Source organism: Rhinopithecus roxellana, chromosome 20, assembly GCF_007565055.1.
Source record: "Rhinopithecus roxellana isolate Shanxi Qingling chromosome 20, ASM756505v1, whole genome shotgun sequence".
Taxonomy (NCBI): Eukaryota; Metazoa; Chordata; class Mammalia; order Primates; family Cercopithecidae; genus Rhinopithecus; species Rhinopithecus roxellana.
In genome coordinates this window covers 47,220,990-47,240,766 of record NC_044568.1, presented here as the reverse complement: position 1 = coordinate 47,240,766, position 19,777 = coordinate 47,220,990, and the positions used below count along the sequence as shown (strand labels likewise).

The 19,777-nt window shown below is 43.9% G+C and overlaps 1 protein-coding gene across 1 annotated transcript in view; it reads left to right on the top strand.

Moving 5' to 3' along the window:
- DNAH3 (dynein axonemal heavy chain 3) overlaps positions 1–19,777 on the top strand; it is a 220,079-nt gene that overhangs the window by 29,123 nt on the left and 171,179 nt on the right. The window contains exons 9-16 of the mRNA XM_030925062.1: positions 162–287; positions 2,594–2,789; positions 6,169–6,348; positions 8,089–8,225; positions 10,619–10,724; positions 10,912–11,090; positions 16,018–16,202; positions 18,102–18,225. Of these exons, the coding sequence (XP_030780922.1) occupies positions 162–287; positions 2,594–2,789; positions 6,169–6,348; positions 8,089–8,225; positions 10,619–10,724; positions 10,912–11,090; positions 16,018–16,202; positions 18,102–18,225 (1,233 nt within the window). The remainder of the gene's footprint in view (positions 1–161; positions 288–2,593; positions 2,790–6,168; positions 6,349–8,088; positions 8,226–10,618; positions 10,725–10,911; positions 11,091–16,017; positions 16,203–18,101; positions 18,226–19,777) is intronic.

Here is a 19,777-nt window from a genome sequence, read left to right as displayed (position 1 = left end):
CCATATCCTCCTCAGGATCTTTCCCATATCCTGGAATTCTTTTCATTCTGCTTAACTTTCCTCTCATTGAGAAACGTGAACACACACCCTTGGAACCTGCCCTGTGGGATTTGTTATTAAGCGTTCTTTAGCTTAGGAAATTTCTCCCTCTCTTTTGGCAGATTCAGAGACCTCAGGTTTGTTCGAACAGCAGAAATACTAGCGGGAAAATTGCCTCTGCAGCCTCAGGAATATTGGGATGTGATCCAGAAACACTGCCTGGAGGCGCACCAGACTCTTCTCAACAAGTCAGTATCTGCCCTCCGAGTGGGGATGCACCACGATACCTTAAAGACTGAAAACCCTCTGAAATGAAGCTGGTACCCAGCCTGGGGGTCGTCCCACCGGCATCCTTTTGTGTCTTTTTTTTTTTTTTTTTTTGAGACAGAGTCTCTTTCTGTTGCCCAGGCTGGAGTGCAATGGCGCAATTTCAGCTCACTGCAACCTCCACCTCCCGGGGTCAAGCAATTCTCCTGTCTCAGCATCCCGAGTAGCTGGGACTACAGGCACGTGCCACCACGCCCAGCTGATTTTTTTTGTATTATTAGTAGAGACGGGGTTTCACTGTGTTAGCCAGGCTGGTCTCAATCTCATGACCTTGTCATTCGCCCGCCTCAGCCTACCAAAGTGTTGGGATTACAGGCATGAGCCACCGCGCCCGGCCTCGTGTCCTCTTTTATTCATGTCCAGCTTCTTTCTGCCCCACGCTTGGTCTCCCTCTGCCTTCTTGAAACTCCCCCATCACCATTCCTTGGGAGGCTGTCACCTCCATTTCCTCCTCCTGGGATCCTTTAGACCAGCTGTTCCCGCCCGTTTCTGCAACAGGGACTGGTTTCGGGGAAGACAATTTTTCCACAGACTGGGGCAGGTAGGGGTTTCGGGATGATTCAAGCATACGACATTTACTATGCACCTTGTTTTTATGATTACATTGTAATAGATAATGACATAATTCTACGACTCACCATAATGTAGAAACAGAGGGAGCCCTGAGCTTGTTTTCCTGCAACTAGACGGTTCCATCTGAAGGTGATGGAAGACAGTGACAGATCATCAGGCATTAGATTCTCCTAAGGAGTGTGCAACCTAGAGCCCTGGCATGTGCAGTTCACAATAGGGTTCACGCTCCTGTGAGAATCTAATGCCACTGCTGGTCTGACAGGAGGCAGAGCTCAGGCAGTTAACAAAAGCCATGGGGAGTGGCTGTAAATACAGATGAAGCTTAGCTCGCCCACCTGCTGCTCACCTCCTGCTGTATGGCCGGGTTCCTATACAACCAGTCTGTGGCCCAGAGGTTGGGGACCCCTGCTTTAGACCTTGCTGTGTTACAGGGGAATGCATTTGAATGACTTATATTCAGATGGTCCAGATAAACAGCCTCAAGATTTCAAGGCAAAAGGGTTTCTTACATTTACACAATCCTTTTTCATTTGCAAATGCCTGCAAGACTACCTCCACAGCCAGAGAAATTCTCTTGTATAAAATGGTGATGATAATACCTGCGGATGAGTTTTCTATTAGCAGAGAAAATGTAGATGCAATCATTGGCACATAATAGCTGCTCAATAAATCTCCTACCTCTGTTACTACAAGCAGTAGTAGTGCTTCTCTGACTGCTAGAGTAGTACCTTTTTAGCAATCAGAGAAAAGATGCGATAGGATGGAAAGGCCAGTGGTTTCCACCGGGAATTAGAAACTGGGGTACATGGGAGGAAAGAAACAATGAACCATCTATTTATTCTTCTTCTTTGTTGTTGTTATTTGTTTGTTTGAGACAGAGTTTCACTTGCTCTGTCACTCAAGTTGGAGTGCAGTGGCGCAATCTCAGCTCACTGCAACCTCCCATCTCCCAGGTTCAAGTGATTCTCCTGCCTCAGCCTCCCAAGCTGGGACTACAGGTGTGTGCCACCATGCACCATGCCCAGCTAATTTTTTTTTTTTTTTGTAGAGACGGGTTTTGCCATGTTGGCCAGGCTGGTCTCAAACTCCTGGCCTCAAGTGATCTGCCTGCTTTGGTCTCCCAAAGTGCTGGGATTACAGGCATGAGCCACCACACTTGGCTATTTCTTCTTTTGGTTTTCTGATTTCTACTATCAACTTCTGAGCAGCCAGGACCACACTGGAGTTTCTCCTTTCATGTTTTCTTTCTTCGCTCTTTGTTCTCTCTTTCCCCCTACGAAGTCTGAATCAGAGGCCAGGCACCTGCTAGAGAGAGAGAAGTTGGACAGAACATTCTAGTTCCTTATGCCCCTTTACCCCAATCTCTGATTATAATGAAGAAACTGTAGACTCTTTCAGCAGGATGTGCCACCAATATCCCCTTTTCATTTGGGTGTTCTCAATGGAAGAATAACCTGTTAATTCAAATCTTATTACTTTTTTCCCAAGAAAGAGGCATGGCAGGTAAGGTGGCTGGAAATTGAAAGTACTGATTTGCGAGGCTGCTTGGTGGAACATGAGCCCATCTGCCTCATCACTGAGCTCAGGGGGCATGGCAAGAGGGTTCCTTGGAGCCCAGAAGAGCTTCTCACGTGGACACCTTCTGTCTTTACAGGTGGATCCCCACCTGTGCCCAGCTTTTTACCTCACGGAAGGAGTACTGGATTCATTTCGCTCCTAAGAGCAACTATGACACCTGTCGAAACATTGAGGAATATTTTGCTTCTGTGGCATCATTCATGTCGCTGCAGCTCAGGGAGCTGGTCATTAAGTCGCTTGAGGACCTCGTTTCCCTTTTCATGATACACAAAGTATGTCACGGACCTGCACTTGCGCCTTTTGAGGGGAATAACCTGGTTACCTGGTTAGAGCCAGGATTCTGTTGTGTATGTCCTCAGCTGTGAGCCAGGGCACAAAGTGAAATGCCTGACTTGCACCCACATCAGGCAGTTGTTAGTTTATAAAAATGCCTTCTTTTAGCTGGAAGAAGGATATTGAATGTTGCCAACACACATACACAAATGGTAAATGTGGCTGGGCGCGCTGGCTCATGCCTGTAATTTCAGCACTTTGGGAGGCCAAGGCGGGTGGATCACCTGAGGTCAGGAATTCAAGACCAACCTGGTCAACATGGTGAAACCCCATCTCTACTAAAAATACAAAAATTTGCCTGGTGTAGTGGCGGGTGCCTGTAGTCCCAGCTACTTGGGAGGCTGAGGCAAGAGAATTGCTTGAACCCAGGAGGCGGAGGTTGCAGTGAGCCCAGATCACACCATTGCACTCCAGCCTGGGCGACAAGAGTGAAACTCTGTCTCAAAAAGAAAAGAAAAAAGTAAACGTTTGAGATGATGGATGTGCTCATTACCATGATCTCACTATACATTATATGTATCCCGTAAATATGTACAATTAATAGGTATCATTTTTTTAATTTTTGAAGAGAGATATAAAACCGTAAATAAAATCTTAAAAAGTCCAGTCCAGCAGTGGATTGGAATAATTTTAAAAATAATTTCCTTAAATACATAGCAAATTTTCTTGAGATAATTACTCAGTATTAAGTTGGTAAAAATGTACAGAAGTAGAGAAGTTGTTAAGAAAATGTAAAGAAGGCTGGGCGCGGTGGCTCAAGCCTGTAATCCCAGCACTTTGGGAGGCCAAGACAGGCGGATCACGAGGTCAGAAGATTGAGACCATCCTGGCTAACACGGTGAAACCCCGTCTCTACTATAAACTACAAAAAACTAGCCGGGCGAGGTGGCGGGCGCCTGTAGTCCCAGATACTCGGGAGGCTGAGGCAGGAGAATAGCGTAAACCCAGAAGGCGGAGCTTGGCAGTGAGCTGAGATTGCGCCACTGCACTCCAGCCCGGGCGACAGAGCGAGACTCCGTCTCAAAAAAAAAAAAAAAAAAGAAAATGTAAAGAAAAATTGCAAAATTGCATAAAATGAAATACCTATGTCTTACAGTTCGAGAGAAGGAATCATTTTTTTCATCCTCTCTGTTACAAGGAAGGGGTTGGAAAAGGTTTGTTTTCAATCTTTGGCTTGAAACATACAATGGCTTGTATGTTTCATTGCAGATATGGGCTTTTGTTCTTTGGTCTTGGCAAGGTGCACCTCCAAAGACAAAAGGCTTTGTTGACCTAATTAAGAACTTTTTTAAATGAAACTGTTTTAGTGAAGTCGAAATGAAAACTGAAAACACTGGCCGGGCGCGGTAGCTTATGCCTGTAATCCCAGAACTTTAGGAGGCCGAGGCAGGCAGATCACCTGAGGTCAGGAGTTCGAGACTAGCCTGGTCAACATGGTGAAACCCCGTCTCACTAAAAACACAAAAATTAGCCGAGCATGGTGGTGCATTCCTGTAGTCCCAACTACTCAGGAGACTGAGGCAGGAGAATTGCTTGAACCTGGGAGGCAGAGGTTGCAGTGAGCCGAGATCACGCCACTCCAGCCTGGGTGACAGAGCAAGACTCCAACTCAAAAAAAAAAAAAAAAAAAAGACACTGAAAACAGTAAATCCTAGTTTTCAAAGCACCATAGCATTCCCTGAATTTAGATAGCCTAAAAATCGATAAATTCTTTTGAATTTTATGCCATGTGCACGTTTTAAAAACATGATAAAAATAAAAAAAGTGATAAAAATAAAAAATTACCTGGTTATAAATGGTTAAGTTTTCCAAATGAAGTAAAGATGAACAATTGGCCTTTTGCTCAAAAATATAGAAACCAATGGTGCTGAACTGCAATGTTAGCTCTCTAAAGAGGACCAATCTATAAATGTCATCATAATTGTCTACTTTGCTAAGCAGAAGAAACCCAGGAGTGGAAGCCAATCTCACTCTAAAATTCCACACAAAGGGAAATGTAAAATCTCCTATGTCTGGAAAAAAGAGGGGAATTTATAGGTGTTTGATATACAGTAGGTATTCACCAAATATCATCAGTCATCTTTAAATGGATCTAGAAACCTCTGTGTAAGAAGTACTTTACAGCTGCCTTATGACAATTTCATTAGGCGCTGTGGTTTATGAGGGTATCCTGGGTTGGAGCTTTTGTAGGGAATTGGAAATAGCTCTATGTCAATATTTCTGTTGTAGCAAGGTTGACATTTTGAGTGTCTAAAATAAACTGTATGCTTATTAGCAACTCCATTCGGGGTTATACAGATTACGATTAATACTTTCAGACTGAATCAATAAATTTTTATTGAGCACCTATTAGGTACTATACGCTGTCTTAGGTATTTTGGAGGAGAGAGATGATCAGACATAGATCCTGCCCTCAACTTTAGAACAGAGAAGTTGAGATATGCATATAAATTCCTACCACAGAGAAAGAAAAAAATACTAGGCTGGGCCTGGTGTCTCATGCCTGTAATCCCAGCACTTTGGGAGGCTGAGGCAGGAGGCTCACTTGAGCTCAGCAGTTTAAGACCAGCCTGGGCAACATAGTGAGACCTTGTCTCTAAGAAAACAAATAAATTAAAAACAAACAAACAAACAAAACAGAGGAAGTAGAAATACACAAGTACAGAAGTGGGAGGAGATTATATCCAGCTGAGAAACAGGGTGGCTTCCCAAAGGAAGAAATGTTTTAGCTGAATTTTGAAGGATGGGAAGGATCTAGAAATTGGGTGCAAGAATTACCAAGCCACATAAACAAAAGGGAATAAAGGCTTTGGGAAAGGGAGAGTGCATGGAGTCAGGGTGGGCTAAGCTAGACCCAATACATATTTTATTTGTTTTTATTATTTTTTTTGAGATGGAGTTTCGCTCTTGTTGCCCAGGCTGGAGTGTAATGGCGTGATCTTGCTGCAACCTCTGCCTCCTGGTTTCAAGTGATTCTACTGCCTCAGCCTCTCAAGTAGCTGGGATTATAGGCGCCCACCACCAAGCCTGGCTAGTTTTTTGTGTTTTTTAGTAGAGATGGGGTTTCACCATGTTGGCCAGACTGATCTTGAACTCCTGACCTCAGGTGATCCACCTGTCTCGGCCTTCCAAAGTGCTGGGATTACAGGTGTGAACCATGGGGCCCGGCCCCAGCCCGTATTTTAAATATAAACAGTGTATGATGCCCTTCATTGCCTTTTCTGGTCCTCATGTAGTTCTGTGAATGTATAAAATTCACTCCCTTAATTTTGGAAGGCCCAATTTTGTAACACTTGCCCTACCTTATGTCTCCTGAAGGATGGGAATGATTTTAAGGAGCCCTACCAAGAGATGAAGTTTTTCATACCTCAGCTAATCATGATCAGACTTGAAGTCAGTGAACCCATTATTGTCTTCAATCCATCTTTTGATGGCTGCTGGGAATTAATACGTGACTCTTTCCTGGAAATTATTAAGAACTCGAATGGAATCCCCAAGGTATAGTAGTCACTTAATCATTCATTTGCATGATTTATTCACTTACTGAATAAAATGTATTGAAAGAGGTTGTACAAGTCAGGTCACTGTGATATTCAGTTAAGGGAGCTTCACTTTGGAGATACAGCCTGAGTATACCCGCTTGACCCCAGACAGATGATGATTTGGACCATAAAGAAATATTCACGCGGCCCAGAATTGTGCTTCTAACAAGGGCATGAAGAGCTGCTTTGTAGGAGAATCGCTTGAATGCGGGGAGGCAGAGGTTTTAGTGAACCTAGAGGGCGCCACTGCACTCCAGCCTGAGCGACAGAATGAGACTCCGTCTCCAAAAAAAATAGAAAAAAGAAAAAAAAAAAGAGCTACTTTGTGAGAGAGGATAGTGTCCTCCATGATGTCAACTTCAATGACTGAGATAGGTCCCAAGCCATATCCCTGAGGTAATAATCCATCATGAATCCACTGTCATTAACTTGCCAAGATTTTTTAAAAATTTCCGTTTGAAGTTTCGCTTGTCTGTGTGCATGTTTGTTGGTTGGTTTGTTATGTTTTAGCCACTGTAGGCTTCTAGAGAGAAGAACCATTCCCTTCCTGGCCCAAGGCCTTTCCAGTTTGCTTTCCAGGGTAGAGTTACTAATTAAATTCCAGACACTTATTAACAAACTGTTATTACTAGACAGGATCATGCACGTGGATGTAACTCCTTTTAGTGCCGTCTTTTCTTAACTCCCTCTGATTGGTTAGTATGGCCAAAGGGCCATTGTCCAGTTCCATACAGGGAAGGGATCTGTGGGGTCTTGCTGGCTAGCTCCCTCACGCTCCCACCTTCTCACTCTCTCCATGCATTATGTGTGCTTCACATGGGCCTTGCTTATGTGAAACGAATGCCCAGGAGTTCAAGGTTGCAGTGCAAGGAGGCCCAAGCACTCTTCTCTTTGCCAATCGCTACTTATAGGGTTCTAAATGCTCCATTAAAACTGGGTATGTGGGAGGGGAAGAAACAGTGGGAAGCTCTCCTACGACCAGTATCCCTAGGAAGGAAATGGAAGAGAAGACCCTGTAATTTGGATGACTATGCATGGGGGACAGCTGAAATACATACCGCTTTAAACTCTCCTTCACTGCTGCTGCTGCTGCTGATTGGCAATGTGTACAAGCAGCTGTTCAAGACCGACTTGGACTTCTCATTAGAGAGGAAAACTGGGTAGTAGGGGAGGAGGGGAGCACTACAGTAATATTCATTGACTCACACAGTATTTTTTGAGCACTTACTAAGTGCCAAACTTTTGCTAGGCCCTGGGGATATAACAGTGAAGAAGTCAAATATGATCCAGGCCTTCAGGGGATTTGTATTCCATGACACACCTAGAACATCTCATTACACACTCATCTAATTGTAATTGTGATGAGTGCTAAGCAGGAAAAGTTCAGAAGGTGAGCCTGAAACAGGGAAACCAACATCCACTGGAGGGTGGTGGGGCAGGGAGCGGGAGCAAGGGGGACTCTCAAAGGGCAAGACACCTGAAAGGTCAGGGATTTGAAAGATGAGTAATCCAGGCAAGAAGGAAAGGAAAGAGAACAGAGGAAGAAACAGCAGGGTGATTCCAGCACTATCTCAGAGGAAATAGAGTTAAACATGCAGCTGGCATCCCTGGAAATGAGCGGATTACAGGAGGCTTTGCGTTTTGGTATCTCCCTTCTTAAGTCTCGCAACGTGCAAAAGTGGTGTTTACTCTTTAGGTGGAATCTGTCCTGTTCCCAGAGCTGAAAGGATATAATCTGATCCTTGGAACTGTTAATGCAGAAGAAAAACTTTTTTCTGATTTTTTGAGTCAAACTTTCAAGGTATTTCAGAAAAATCAAGTTGGCCCCCGCAAGTAAGTTGAGTTATAACTTTATTAGCTTTTTGGCATTGATTTGGCATTCTTAACTCTCATCCAATAAGCTATTCCTGTTCCCACACACCTGAACACATACATAGTAAGAATAGCCAGTACTTACATGAGCTAACGTTACTATTTGTCCCCACTTTACAGATGGGAAAACTCTAACTGTCCCAGTGTTACATAGCAAATAGTTAGGAGGGCCAGGATTCAAATTCAGTTACAGGTCCACCTCCATTATCTGATAGTTGTGAAGCCAGATGGGTTTTGACACTTCAAAATTTCTGGGTTATATAAAAGTTAACATAATGCATATATCATATATTATCCTGCAGTTTCTGTGAGGTCTGAGGCAACATGTTGATATTTCTGCAGGGAAACCTGTAAGTACTCACGTAAATAGCCTCATATCCGTTTAGGCCAACTTTTGCTACCAAGTGAATTTTGAGGCAACTTTCAGTTTTCAGAGCTTTTTGGATTTGGGGATTGAGAATCAGTTATCTGAACCCACAGGCCATGCCCTTTAATCATCACACTGTAAATCATCTCACAGTTGCACACGTGACTAATCACTATGTATAGTCTATTCTCACGCTGCTAATGAAGACATGCTTGAGACTGAGTAATTTACAAAAGAAAGAGGCTTAATTGACTCACAATTCTGCAGGTCTGGGGTGGCCTCAGGAAACTTACAGTCATGGCAGAAGAGGAAGCAAACACGTCCTTCTCATGGCAGCAGGAAGGGGAAGCGCTGAGCAAAAGGGGGAGGGAAAAGCCTCTTATAAACCGTCAGATCTCGTGAGAACTCACTGTCACGAGAACAGCATGAGGGTAACTGCCCTCATGATTAAATTACCTCCCACTGAGTCCTTCCCACAACACATGGGAATTATGGGAACTACAATTCAAGATGAAATTTGGGTGAGGACACAACCAAACCATATCACACTAGTTTAGGGTGATCCTGTAAGTAACTTCCAAAGTGAGACACTTTACGGTTGAAAAGAGTGTTGTTAACTATTACCATGGGACAACAGGTGTAAACCTGGACTGTCCCAGGCAAACTAAGAGATATGGTCACACCAACCCAGAGTTTTTGTACTGCAGCTCTATTGACATTTTTGACTGGAAAATTCTGTTGTGGGGGCTGTCCTGTGGGTGGTGGGCTGTTTAGCAGAATCCTTGTAGGAATTATGCATGCCAGCAGGAATCCCCTGGTTGTGACAGCCAAGAATGTCTTCGGGCATGGCCAGAAGTCTCCACCAGTTGGGAACAACTGCTAACCTAGTCAAAAAATCATGGGCTCATATTTGGAAGCCCTGCCCTTGTGAATTTGATTTGGGAGAGTCTATTTGAAACCTCTGTTTTCCCTATTCTTGGAATCTTAGATACACAATTATTTTCTTTTCTTTGTTTTCTTTTCTTTTATTATTTTTTGAGATGGCATCTCGCTGTTACCCAGGTTGGAGTACAGTGGCGTGATCTCAGCTCACTGCAACCTCCACCTCCTGGGTTCAGGCAGTTTTCCTGCCTCAGCCTCCCAAGTAGTTGGGACCACAGGCATGTGCCACCACGTCCAGCTAATTTTTGTATTTTTAGTAGACAAAATCAAAAGCTTGCTTTTGATTTTACAGGCTCATAGGCAGAAGGGACTTGCCTTGTCTCAGATGAGACTTTGGACTGTGGATTTTTGGGTTGGTGCTGAAATGAGTTGAGAATTTGGGGGACTAATGGGAAGGCATGGTTGGTTTTGAAATATGAGGACATGGGATTTGGAGGGGCCGGGGCAGAATGATATGGTTTGGCTGTGTCCCCACCAAATCTCAACTTCAATTCTATCTCCCAGAATTACCACGTGTTGTGGGAAAGACACAGGGGGAGGTCATTGAACCATAGGAGCCATTTTGTCCCGTGCTAGTCTCGTGATAGTGAATAAGTCTCACGAGATCTGATGGGTTTATCAGGGGTTTCCACCTTTTCTTCTTCCTCATTTTCTCTTGCCACTGCCACGTAAGAAGTGCCTTTTGTCTCCCACCATGATTCTGAGGCCTCCCCAGCCATGTGGAACTGTAAGTCCAATTAAACCTCTTTTTCTTCCCAGTCTCGGGTATATCTTTATCAGCAGTGTGAAAATGGACTAATACAACACTGGTCCTGGAAAAAGTGAAATATCTTGTCTAAATTTACACTGCTAGGAAGTGGTGAAATTGAAATTCAGAGCCAAAATTCTGAGTTCTGTAATGCAACTTTTTGCCACATTATAGTTCTCTTTCCTGAATTGGGCTAAATTTTTAAAAATGCTACTGTGTCTTCATTTGCCACTCTGACTCATCTGATTTGATTGACTTGTATTTGTGTGTTTGATTTCACACTCTTCAATATGGAAGATATTTAAATGTCTACAAAATGTATAATGACTTACTGGATAATACAGCAGAACAAAACATCGCTGCGTTCCTGAAAGAAAATCATGACATTGATGATTTTGTGACGGTAGGAAATGTCACTTGAAATTTTATACCTTGGCGACATGTGTTGCAGACAATCCAATGAGCAGTTAGTGTCTCTTTGGTGCATAGACCGTGCTCAGCATTGGACTAGGGTGGGCCGGGGTGAGGCTGGGGGCAAATGGGAGAGGCTCAAGGGCAAATCAAGCTACTGAATGTGCTCCTTTCTGCAGAAGATCAATGCCATAAAGAAACGGAGAAATGAAATTGCATCCATGCACATCACCGTGCCTTTAGCCATGTTCTGCCTTGATGCTACGGCCCTAAATTACGATCTCTGTGAGCGAGCTCAAAATCTTAAAGAACATCTGATTCAATTCCAAGTGGTTGTAAACCGAGACACCAATACCAGGTATCGTAATTCTGTGCAGACAAATAGCAATGGTGTTTGGCACCAACTGGAGATGAAAAAGTGATCAGAACTTGCACCTTCTAGCAGTGAACAGATTATTTTCTAGTTCAAGTTTTTTCTGCCCCTAGGTAAGGGTAGTAAGGAATTCAGGTTCAGGCTAGGAGGTGAACAGTCAAGAGAAAGCGACATGGGGGTTGGAGTAGGCGGATGGAGGGCATTTCTTAGCAGTTCGTCTCTGATCCTGAAGCTTTTGCCTTCTTGCAGGCAAATTCAGGAGAATGCAGACTGCTTCCTGGGCTTGTCTGTCTGAGGTCATGGGCCCTTCTCACTGTCCATCTAGCACATATTTTAAAACACAAAGTGCTTACAGGCGCATTTTCCTTAGAATCACTCCTAGGCAGAATTCTGCTGTATAGGTCTGGAAATTCTGTTGTTCAATCTTTTTCTTTTTCGAAATGGAGTTTCACTCTGTCTGGAGTGCAGTGGCCTGATCATAGCTCACTGCAGCCTCGAACTCCTACGCTCAAGCAATCCTCTTGTCTCAGCCTCCTGAGTAGCTAGGACTATAGGCATCCACCATCGTGGCTGGCTAATTTTTTAATTGTTTTCAGAGACAGGGTCTCGCTATGTTGTCCAAGCTGGATTGTAGTGGCTATTCCCAGGTCACAGTGCACCGTAGCCTCAAATTCCTAGACTCAAGCGATCCTCCTGCCTCTATTTGCATATCATTTTTTTCTTCTTTTTTTTTTAGAGACATGGTCTTGTTCTGTCTCCTAGGCTGGAGTGCAGTAGTGTCGTGATCATAGCTCACAGCAGCCTCGACCTCCTGGGCGCAAGTGATCCTCCTGCCTCAGCCTCCTAAGTCTCTTGAGACTACAGGTGTGAGCCACCATGTTTGGTTCCATTGTTCAATCTTAAACTATATTATGCCTTTATTTTATTGATAACTATGTGTTAGACTAGATGTTTTTGGTCGTAATGGATAGAAGCTCAAACAGACTAGCTTGGTTTAAAAAGGGAATTTGCGGCTCACATGTTGAAAAGTTTAGGGTTTCTAGCTTCAGGCCCTCCACACTGCAATTAGGACGCAATTCCCCTGTCTCTGCTTGGCTTTCCTCCATGTTGGCTCCATTCTCTAACACTTTTTCTCCAGTTTATGGGCTTCTGCAGCTCCAGGCTTCCATCCTTCCAGGTTCCTATCCAGAGGAGGCAAAAAGTTTCTTTTTCCATCATCGTTGGAAAAGTCCTGGCCCGTGTGAGGTTGGCCTGACTTGGGTCATTTGTACAACATGGAATCAAACACTGGCCAAGAGGATGACCTAGATTTGGCTGGTGTTCCCATCCCTGGGGTGGGTGTCAACCCTACCTAAACCACATGAACTGAAAGGGGTGGGGGTTCCTGAGAAGACATAGGTGTTGTTACAGAAAGAGGTAATGGATGCTCGACTGAGACGACAACTGCCTTCTACTGTGTCTCTATCTGGAGGTTAGAAAATGGTTATTCCATGTTATCCTAGTTGTCTTCCTCAACGCACTTTATAGACGAAAATGATTTAGTGGCCAGGTGCCGTGGCTCACGTCTATAGTCCCAACATGAGATTAGGTTTACTTTGGGAGGTGGAGGCAGGAGGATGGCTTGAGCCCAGGAGTTCAAGACCCGCCTGGGCAACATGGGAAGATGCCATCCGTACAAAAATAAAAATTAAAAAATTAGCCAGGCATGGTAGCATGTGCCTGTGGTCCCAGCTACTCAAGAGGCTGAGGCGGGAGGATCACTTGAGCCCCTGAAGTGGAGGCTGCAATGAGCCATGTTCACACCACTGCACTCCAGCCTGTGCATCAGAATGAGACTCTGTCTCAAAAAAATAAAAAAATTAAATAAAAATAGGAGAGATATGCAAGTTGAGGCAGGAGGATCACTTGAGTTCAGGAGTTCAAGGCTGCAGTGAGTTATGACTGAGCCACTGCACTCCAGCCTGAGCCACAGAGCAAGACCCTACCTCAAAATAAACAAGTATAAAATAAAATGATTTAGTAATAATCACCACTATTAATATTCTATTATATACTATATTATTCATATATGTATAATTTTAGCGTTTTATAGTACTTTAAGTTTTACAAAATACATATCAGAAAATCATCAGCAAATTAATCATAATACTAGTGGCCATCTTCCCAGCACATTGTATAGTCTAGGCACGAATAAGTACTCTGCAAAGAATAGATCTGTTCAAGAACTCACAACAACCCTAAGAAGTTGTTCATTATTTTCTCCATCATGTTGATGAAGACCCTGAGACTCTGACAGGTTAGGCAGTGGCATATCTGGGAATTAACCCAGTTAGTTCATTTTGACCTCAAAGTCCATGTGCAAGCAGCTTTCTCACTCATTGATGAAGAGGTCTGATTCCTGGTTTTGGAGCCAGAATAGCTAGTTTTGAATCCAAGACCTTCTATTTATGAGCTGTGCAACCCTGGCCTTGCCTCTTGGATCTTCAGTTTCTTTTTTTCTTTCTTTCTTTTCTTTTTTTGAGACTGAGTCTCACTCTGTTGTTCAGGCTGGAGTGCAGTGGCGTTATCTTCGCTTACTGCAACCTCCGCCTCCCAGGTTCAAGCGATCACCAGCCTCAGCCTCCCGAGTAGCTGGGATTACAGGCGCATACCACCACACCCGGCTGATTTTTTGTATTTTTAGTAGAGACGGGGTTTCATCATGTTGGCCAGCCTAGTCTCAAACTCCTGACCTCAGGTGATCTGCCCATCTTGGCCTCCCAAAGTGCTAAGATTACAGGCGTGAGCCTCCGCGCCCAGCCTGGATCTTCAGTTGCTTTGCTTATAGGATATGAGTTTGGGATTGGGATGAGGATAGCAAAAGGTTTTCAGCCTTCTTTTTTTAAAAGTTGAGACAGGGTCTTACTCTGTTGCCCAGACTGGAGTGCAGTGGCATGATCAAAGCTTACTGCAGCCTCAACCTTCTGGCCTCAAGCCATCCTCCTGCCTCAGCCCCCGAAGTAGCTGGGACTACAGACGCACAACACTACACCTGGCTACTTTTTGCATTTTTTGTAGTGATAGAGTTTTGCCATGTTGCCCAGGCTGGTCTCAAACTCCTGGGCTCACGTGATCCTCCAACTTCAGCTTCCCAAACTGCTGGGATTACAGGCATGAGCCACTATACCCGGCCTACTTGGAGACTTTCTTGGGAAAGTTTGAGCCATGGATTTTTTTCCCTTAAGCAATCATCCATTTGTTCCTGTCAAATCAAAGCAACATGGTGCCTTAGTCGATCAGTGTATTCATCTGTATCTAAATAAATTTATAATGTCCTTAGGTCTTTTTAATATAAGTGAAAATAAGAGCCTCATTCTGAACCCAGGGATATCTAAGAATGCAGACACCCAAGTTAGCAGCTGAACTCCAAGTTGGTGGCTGACTTCTCAAGTTTCTGTCTGCCTTAAAAATAACATCAACAGGGCTGGCAGTGGTGGCTCACGCCTGTAATCCCAGCACTTTGGGAGACTGAGGCAGGTGGATCATGAGGTCAGGAGTTCAAGACCAGCCTGGTCAAGATGGTGAAAACCCGTCTTTACTAAAAATACAAAAATTAGCCAGGTGTGGTGGTGGTGGTGGGGAGGTACCTGTAATCCCAGCTACTAGGGAGGCTGAGACAGAGAATTTCTTGGACCCGGGAGGCAGAGGTTGCGATAAGCTGAGATCATGCCATTGCACTCCAGCCTGGGTGATAGAGTAAGACTCTGCCTCAAAAAAGAAAAAAAAAAATCAGCATGTCACAATCAAGTAATAACAAAACTATGATATCATTGCTAACATCTGTTGAGGACCACTCTGTGCTAGGAGTGGACGTATTGCGGATAATTTGCTTCTCATTGTAGTTAAGATGCTGAAGACCGTCAGTCATTTCCTTTTGCATAAATTAGAGCATATTCAAATTATCTGTATAATAACATCATGTTTCAGTCTTATGTTTGAAAAGTGGCCAGTTAGACCTGGTGGTCCCAGTAATGACACATTTTCTCTGCCAAAGGCCAGGCGTGGTGACTCATGCCTGTAATCGCAGCACTTTAGGAGGCCAAAGTGGGCAGATCACCTGAGGTCAGGAGTTAAAGGCCAGACTGACCAACATGGCAAAACCCCATCTCTACTAAAAATACAAAAATTAGCCAGGTGTGGTGGCAGGCACCTGTAATCCCAGCTACTTGGGAGGCTGAGGCAGGAAAATCACTTGAGCCTGGGAAGCATAGGTTGCAGTGAGCTGAGATATCACACCACTGTAATCCAGCCTGGTTGACAGAGTGAGACTCTGTCTCAAAAAAAAAAAAAAAAAAAAAGATTAAAAATTAATTCAGTGCTCTATTTCAACACAAAATGTGAGGGATTGCTGTTGGTGGTGGTGGTGTTTTGGTCTAAATCTAGGTTCTGTGTATGAAAGGTAGTATGGTGTATTTGTTAAGAGTATGAGCTTTGGAGTCAATTAACCCGGGTTCAGATCTTGGCTCTGACATCTACATACCATGTTGCTTTCAATAATGTTACTCAGAGTCACTTTCTTCCATTCCGAAGTGTAGATAATAGTAGTATCTACCTCTTAGAATTGTTGTGAGGATTAAATGAGTTAATATATGGAAATGATTAGAATGGGGTGTGGCACTTAATAATGGCTTAATACATAACAGATATTATTATCATTACGACTGTTATTATTCCTGGAGTTCGGTGTGCATGTGAATATTATCTATCAAGGATTTGCAGGCAGGGAAGAAAATTTAAAAAAAAATTGTTCTTTTTTCCAAGTAGGAATTATATCTTTTGAGCATGGAGTCTTACAAGAAAGTCATTTTAGATGGTGATGATGGTGACGATGATGATGATGACAATGATGACAATGGCTATTTCTTTTCTGTAGCATTTGTAATCAGTACAGCCACATCGCAGACAAAGTCAGTGAGATTCCTGCCAACACTAAGGAGCTGGTATTCCTCATTGAATTCCTAAAGAAATCCAGTGATGTCACTGTGTTCAAACTCAGGAGGCAACTTAGAGACGCAAGTGAACGGCTGGAGTTCCTGATGGACTATGCAGACTTGCCGCGTAAGTCCAATGCCATGTGTGTATATCGAAATGCATACCTATATGTATATTTTATATTTGTATATATAACATTTCAAGTAGTCCATATGTATTTATATATTTGGGGGTAAAGTGTTGAGCAAAAGGATGGTTATATGAATTCTACCACTAAATATCAGGAGAGCTGCCTTTCAAGTGTCCCCATATGTTAGAGGCTCTAATTTTATACTCATATCCACAATAATTTAAATCACACAAAAGGAATCTGGTTAGACACAAAGGAGACATAGATAGATACTTGACCTCCAGTTCTTTTTTTTTTTTTTTTTTCAGTCTCGCTCTGTCGCCAGACTGGAGTGCAGTGGTGTGATCTTGGCTCACTGCAACTTCTGCCTCACGGGTTCAAGCAATTCTCCTGCCTCAGCCTCCAGAGTAGCTGGGACTACAGGTGCATGCCATCATGCCCAGCTAATTTTTGTATTTTTAGTAGAGATGGGGTTTCACTATGTTGGCCAGGATGGTCTCGATCTCTTGACCTCGTGATCCACCCACCTCAGCCTCCCAAAGTTCTGGGATTACAGGCATGAGCCACAGTGCCTGGCCGACCTGCAGTTCTTAGATCCCCGTCTTGGCATCTGTGTCTGGTATTCCTGGAAAAGTCACTTCCAAATGCAGAATCATTTTTTTTAAATGAGTAGATTTTACTCATCTGTAATCTTTTTTTTTTTTTTTTTTTTGAGACAGGGTCTTGCTCTGTCTCACCTAGGCTGTAGTGCAATGCCACCACCTCGGCTCACTGCAGCCTCTCTGCCTCTTGGGTTCCATCAATTCTCATGCCTCAGCCTCCCGAGTAGTTGGGATTACAGGCACATGCCACCATGCCCAACTAATTTTTTTATTTTTAGTAGAGACAGGATTTTTTTCTATGTTGGCCAGGCTGGTCTTGAACTCCAGGTCTCAAGTGATCTGCCTGCCTGGACTTCCCAACGTGCTGGGATTATAGGCATGAGCCACAGCCCCCGGCCACCCATCTGTAATCTTCATCAATCCCACTTTTGAAGAGGCTGAGACACTTTCCTTCATGCTCCTGCATACTGTAAAAGGAAATAAATAGTCAGGGCTCCTTGAAAGCTTGTTGGGCCAAGTTAGAGTTTTGAAGTGAGAAGCAGATTCTGAAGGAAAAGTTGATAAGCTCTGAACAAGCCATTTTCTATCTGAAAATACCTGTGAATTACTTGGTGTTCACAATGTATGGATGTCAGGGGGAGGTTGACGGGAGGGAGAGGTGGGGACTGGGAGTGAAAAGTGGTTCCCTAACCATCCACTTGCATGTTCATGAACTGTGCCCTCGACCCCTGGATACACTGTGGTCTCTCACTGTGGGGTCTGCCTCCCAAAATTCACAAAGGAAACCCAGCGTGGACATTTTAATTGACCAGAGTCATAAAATGGGTGGGGCATTTGACTTTGACACCATGACTGCCATTTAACCAAAAGGGAAACCGACATGCGGATGAAGTGAAATAGTTTGAATTGTGGAACCAGAGCATCATCCTGGATTTCTGACTTGACTCAGACCTAGCCTAGGAAGGCAATCAAGCAGAGAGGTTAGAACGTAGGCTTTGGAATTAGTTGGACCTGGATTTGAATTCCTCTCTGCTGCCTTCTCGCAGTGTAACCTTGACCAGTAGGCTCAATGGCTGTGTTTGCCATCTGTGCAAATGAGGATGATAATATCATCTACCTTCTAGCTTGGCCAAATGTCGACAAATGCTACAAATGTCGCTGTCACTCATCCATGTATTCATTGCCACCCCCACACCACTCCTGATGACCTCTTGTTCTGCCTAATTAATTCACCACATGCTGACCTGACCTATGCTAAACAGTGTCCTGGAGGAGACAGTATGTGTTTTGCAGATGAGGACATCAAATTGAACAGCACTCTGTTCCTCTGGCCAGACCAGATTGAAGATATCTTTGAAAACAGCCGGAACTTGCTCCTTCACAAGAGGGATCAGGCAGAAATGGATCTGATTAAAAGGTACCGGGAGAGTCTGGGATTGTTTTGGAAATGAGACCTGACTTCTTCACCCATGCCGCAGGTTCCTGGTTCTGTCTAAACCATCCCCCACCCCACTCCACAGCAATGTGTGGGCGAAGTCTGAAAACAATTGGTGGAGAAGGAATTTCCTTTGGTTTCCCACTGAGGGATGTTTTCTTTAAGACTGCTTCACTGTAGTAACCTCTGCTAACGTCTTCCCTTCCTGCCTCGAATAATTGCAATTTGGCGGTGCAGAGAGAAAAAGGCGAAACTAGTGGCATGTTATAATGGCCTCCCCAATAGTAACAGTGAAGTTGTCAGCCTTGCATTAGAGACCACAGATCTGTAGGATATCAAGACAGAGATAATAAAGGCATGGCAGGGGGGCTGAGAAATTGCCTATTTTACAGCTGGACTTGTTCAGAGCGAATGTGGCTGTAATCACTTATTCGTTCATTATTTGTCAATTCAGTTGGTATTTATTGTGGATTTTCATGACGTGCTATGCTGTATTCTAGACATATATGTGTGTTTGGCTGCCAAATAAAGATTTTAATCCAGTGACATAGAAAATATAGACATACTGACAAATCCAATGTCAAGGGAAGCAGGCCAAGTGCCATGCGTGTGGTTTTACAAACACACACACACATGCACACACACACACACCCATTCTAGGTTCACATTTGGATTATGACCTGCAGATTCGTCGATATGACCTGCAATTACCCTGTCCCCTTCACATAAGAAACTCCCACTCCCAACTTGAGCTGCCATAATTCCTGCAAATACTTACAAGATAAAAGCAGGGATTTCTACACCGAATGGGAGAGTTTGGGATGAAGGGTCAACCTGTGTAGTTGCTACCTGGAAAATATGGCCTAAGTGTGCTCCCCGGGAGTCCAAAAAATGTGTGTGTGTGTGTGTGTGTGTGTGTGTGTGTTTGTGAGTGTATGTGTGTATTTTCCTCCCTCCACCTGAGTGGATACTGGCCCTGGAGCCCAGAACTTAGCCTGATGGAAGAAATTGATTTCTTTTTAAATTAATAGACTATGTTTTAGAGCAGTTTTAGATTCACAGCAAAATTCAGCAGAAAGTACAAAGAATTCCCATATATGTCCCAGCTCCCCCACCCTGCTCCCTAGCCCCCCAAACACACCCTCTGCACCCTCTTCTGTGGAACTGATTTTTTTTTTTTCTATAGGTTTTTGAGGGACAAGTGGTATTTGGTTACGAGTAAGTTCTTTAATGGTGATTTCTGAGATTTTGGTGCACCCATCACCCGACCAGTATACACTGAACCCAATTTGTAGTCTTTTATCCCTCACCCCCTTCCCACCCTTTCCCCAGAGTCCCCAAAGTCCATTGTATCATTCTTATGCCTTTGCATCCTCATAGTTTAGCTCTCTTATGAGTCAGAACATACGATGTTTGGTTTTCCATTCCTGAGTTACTTCACTTAGAATAATAGTTTCTTGGCCGGGCACAGTAGCTCACGCCTGTAATCCCAGCACTTTGGGAGGCCAAGGCGGGCGGATCATGAGGTCAAGAG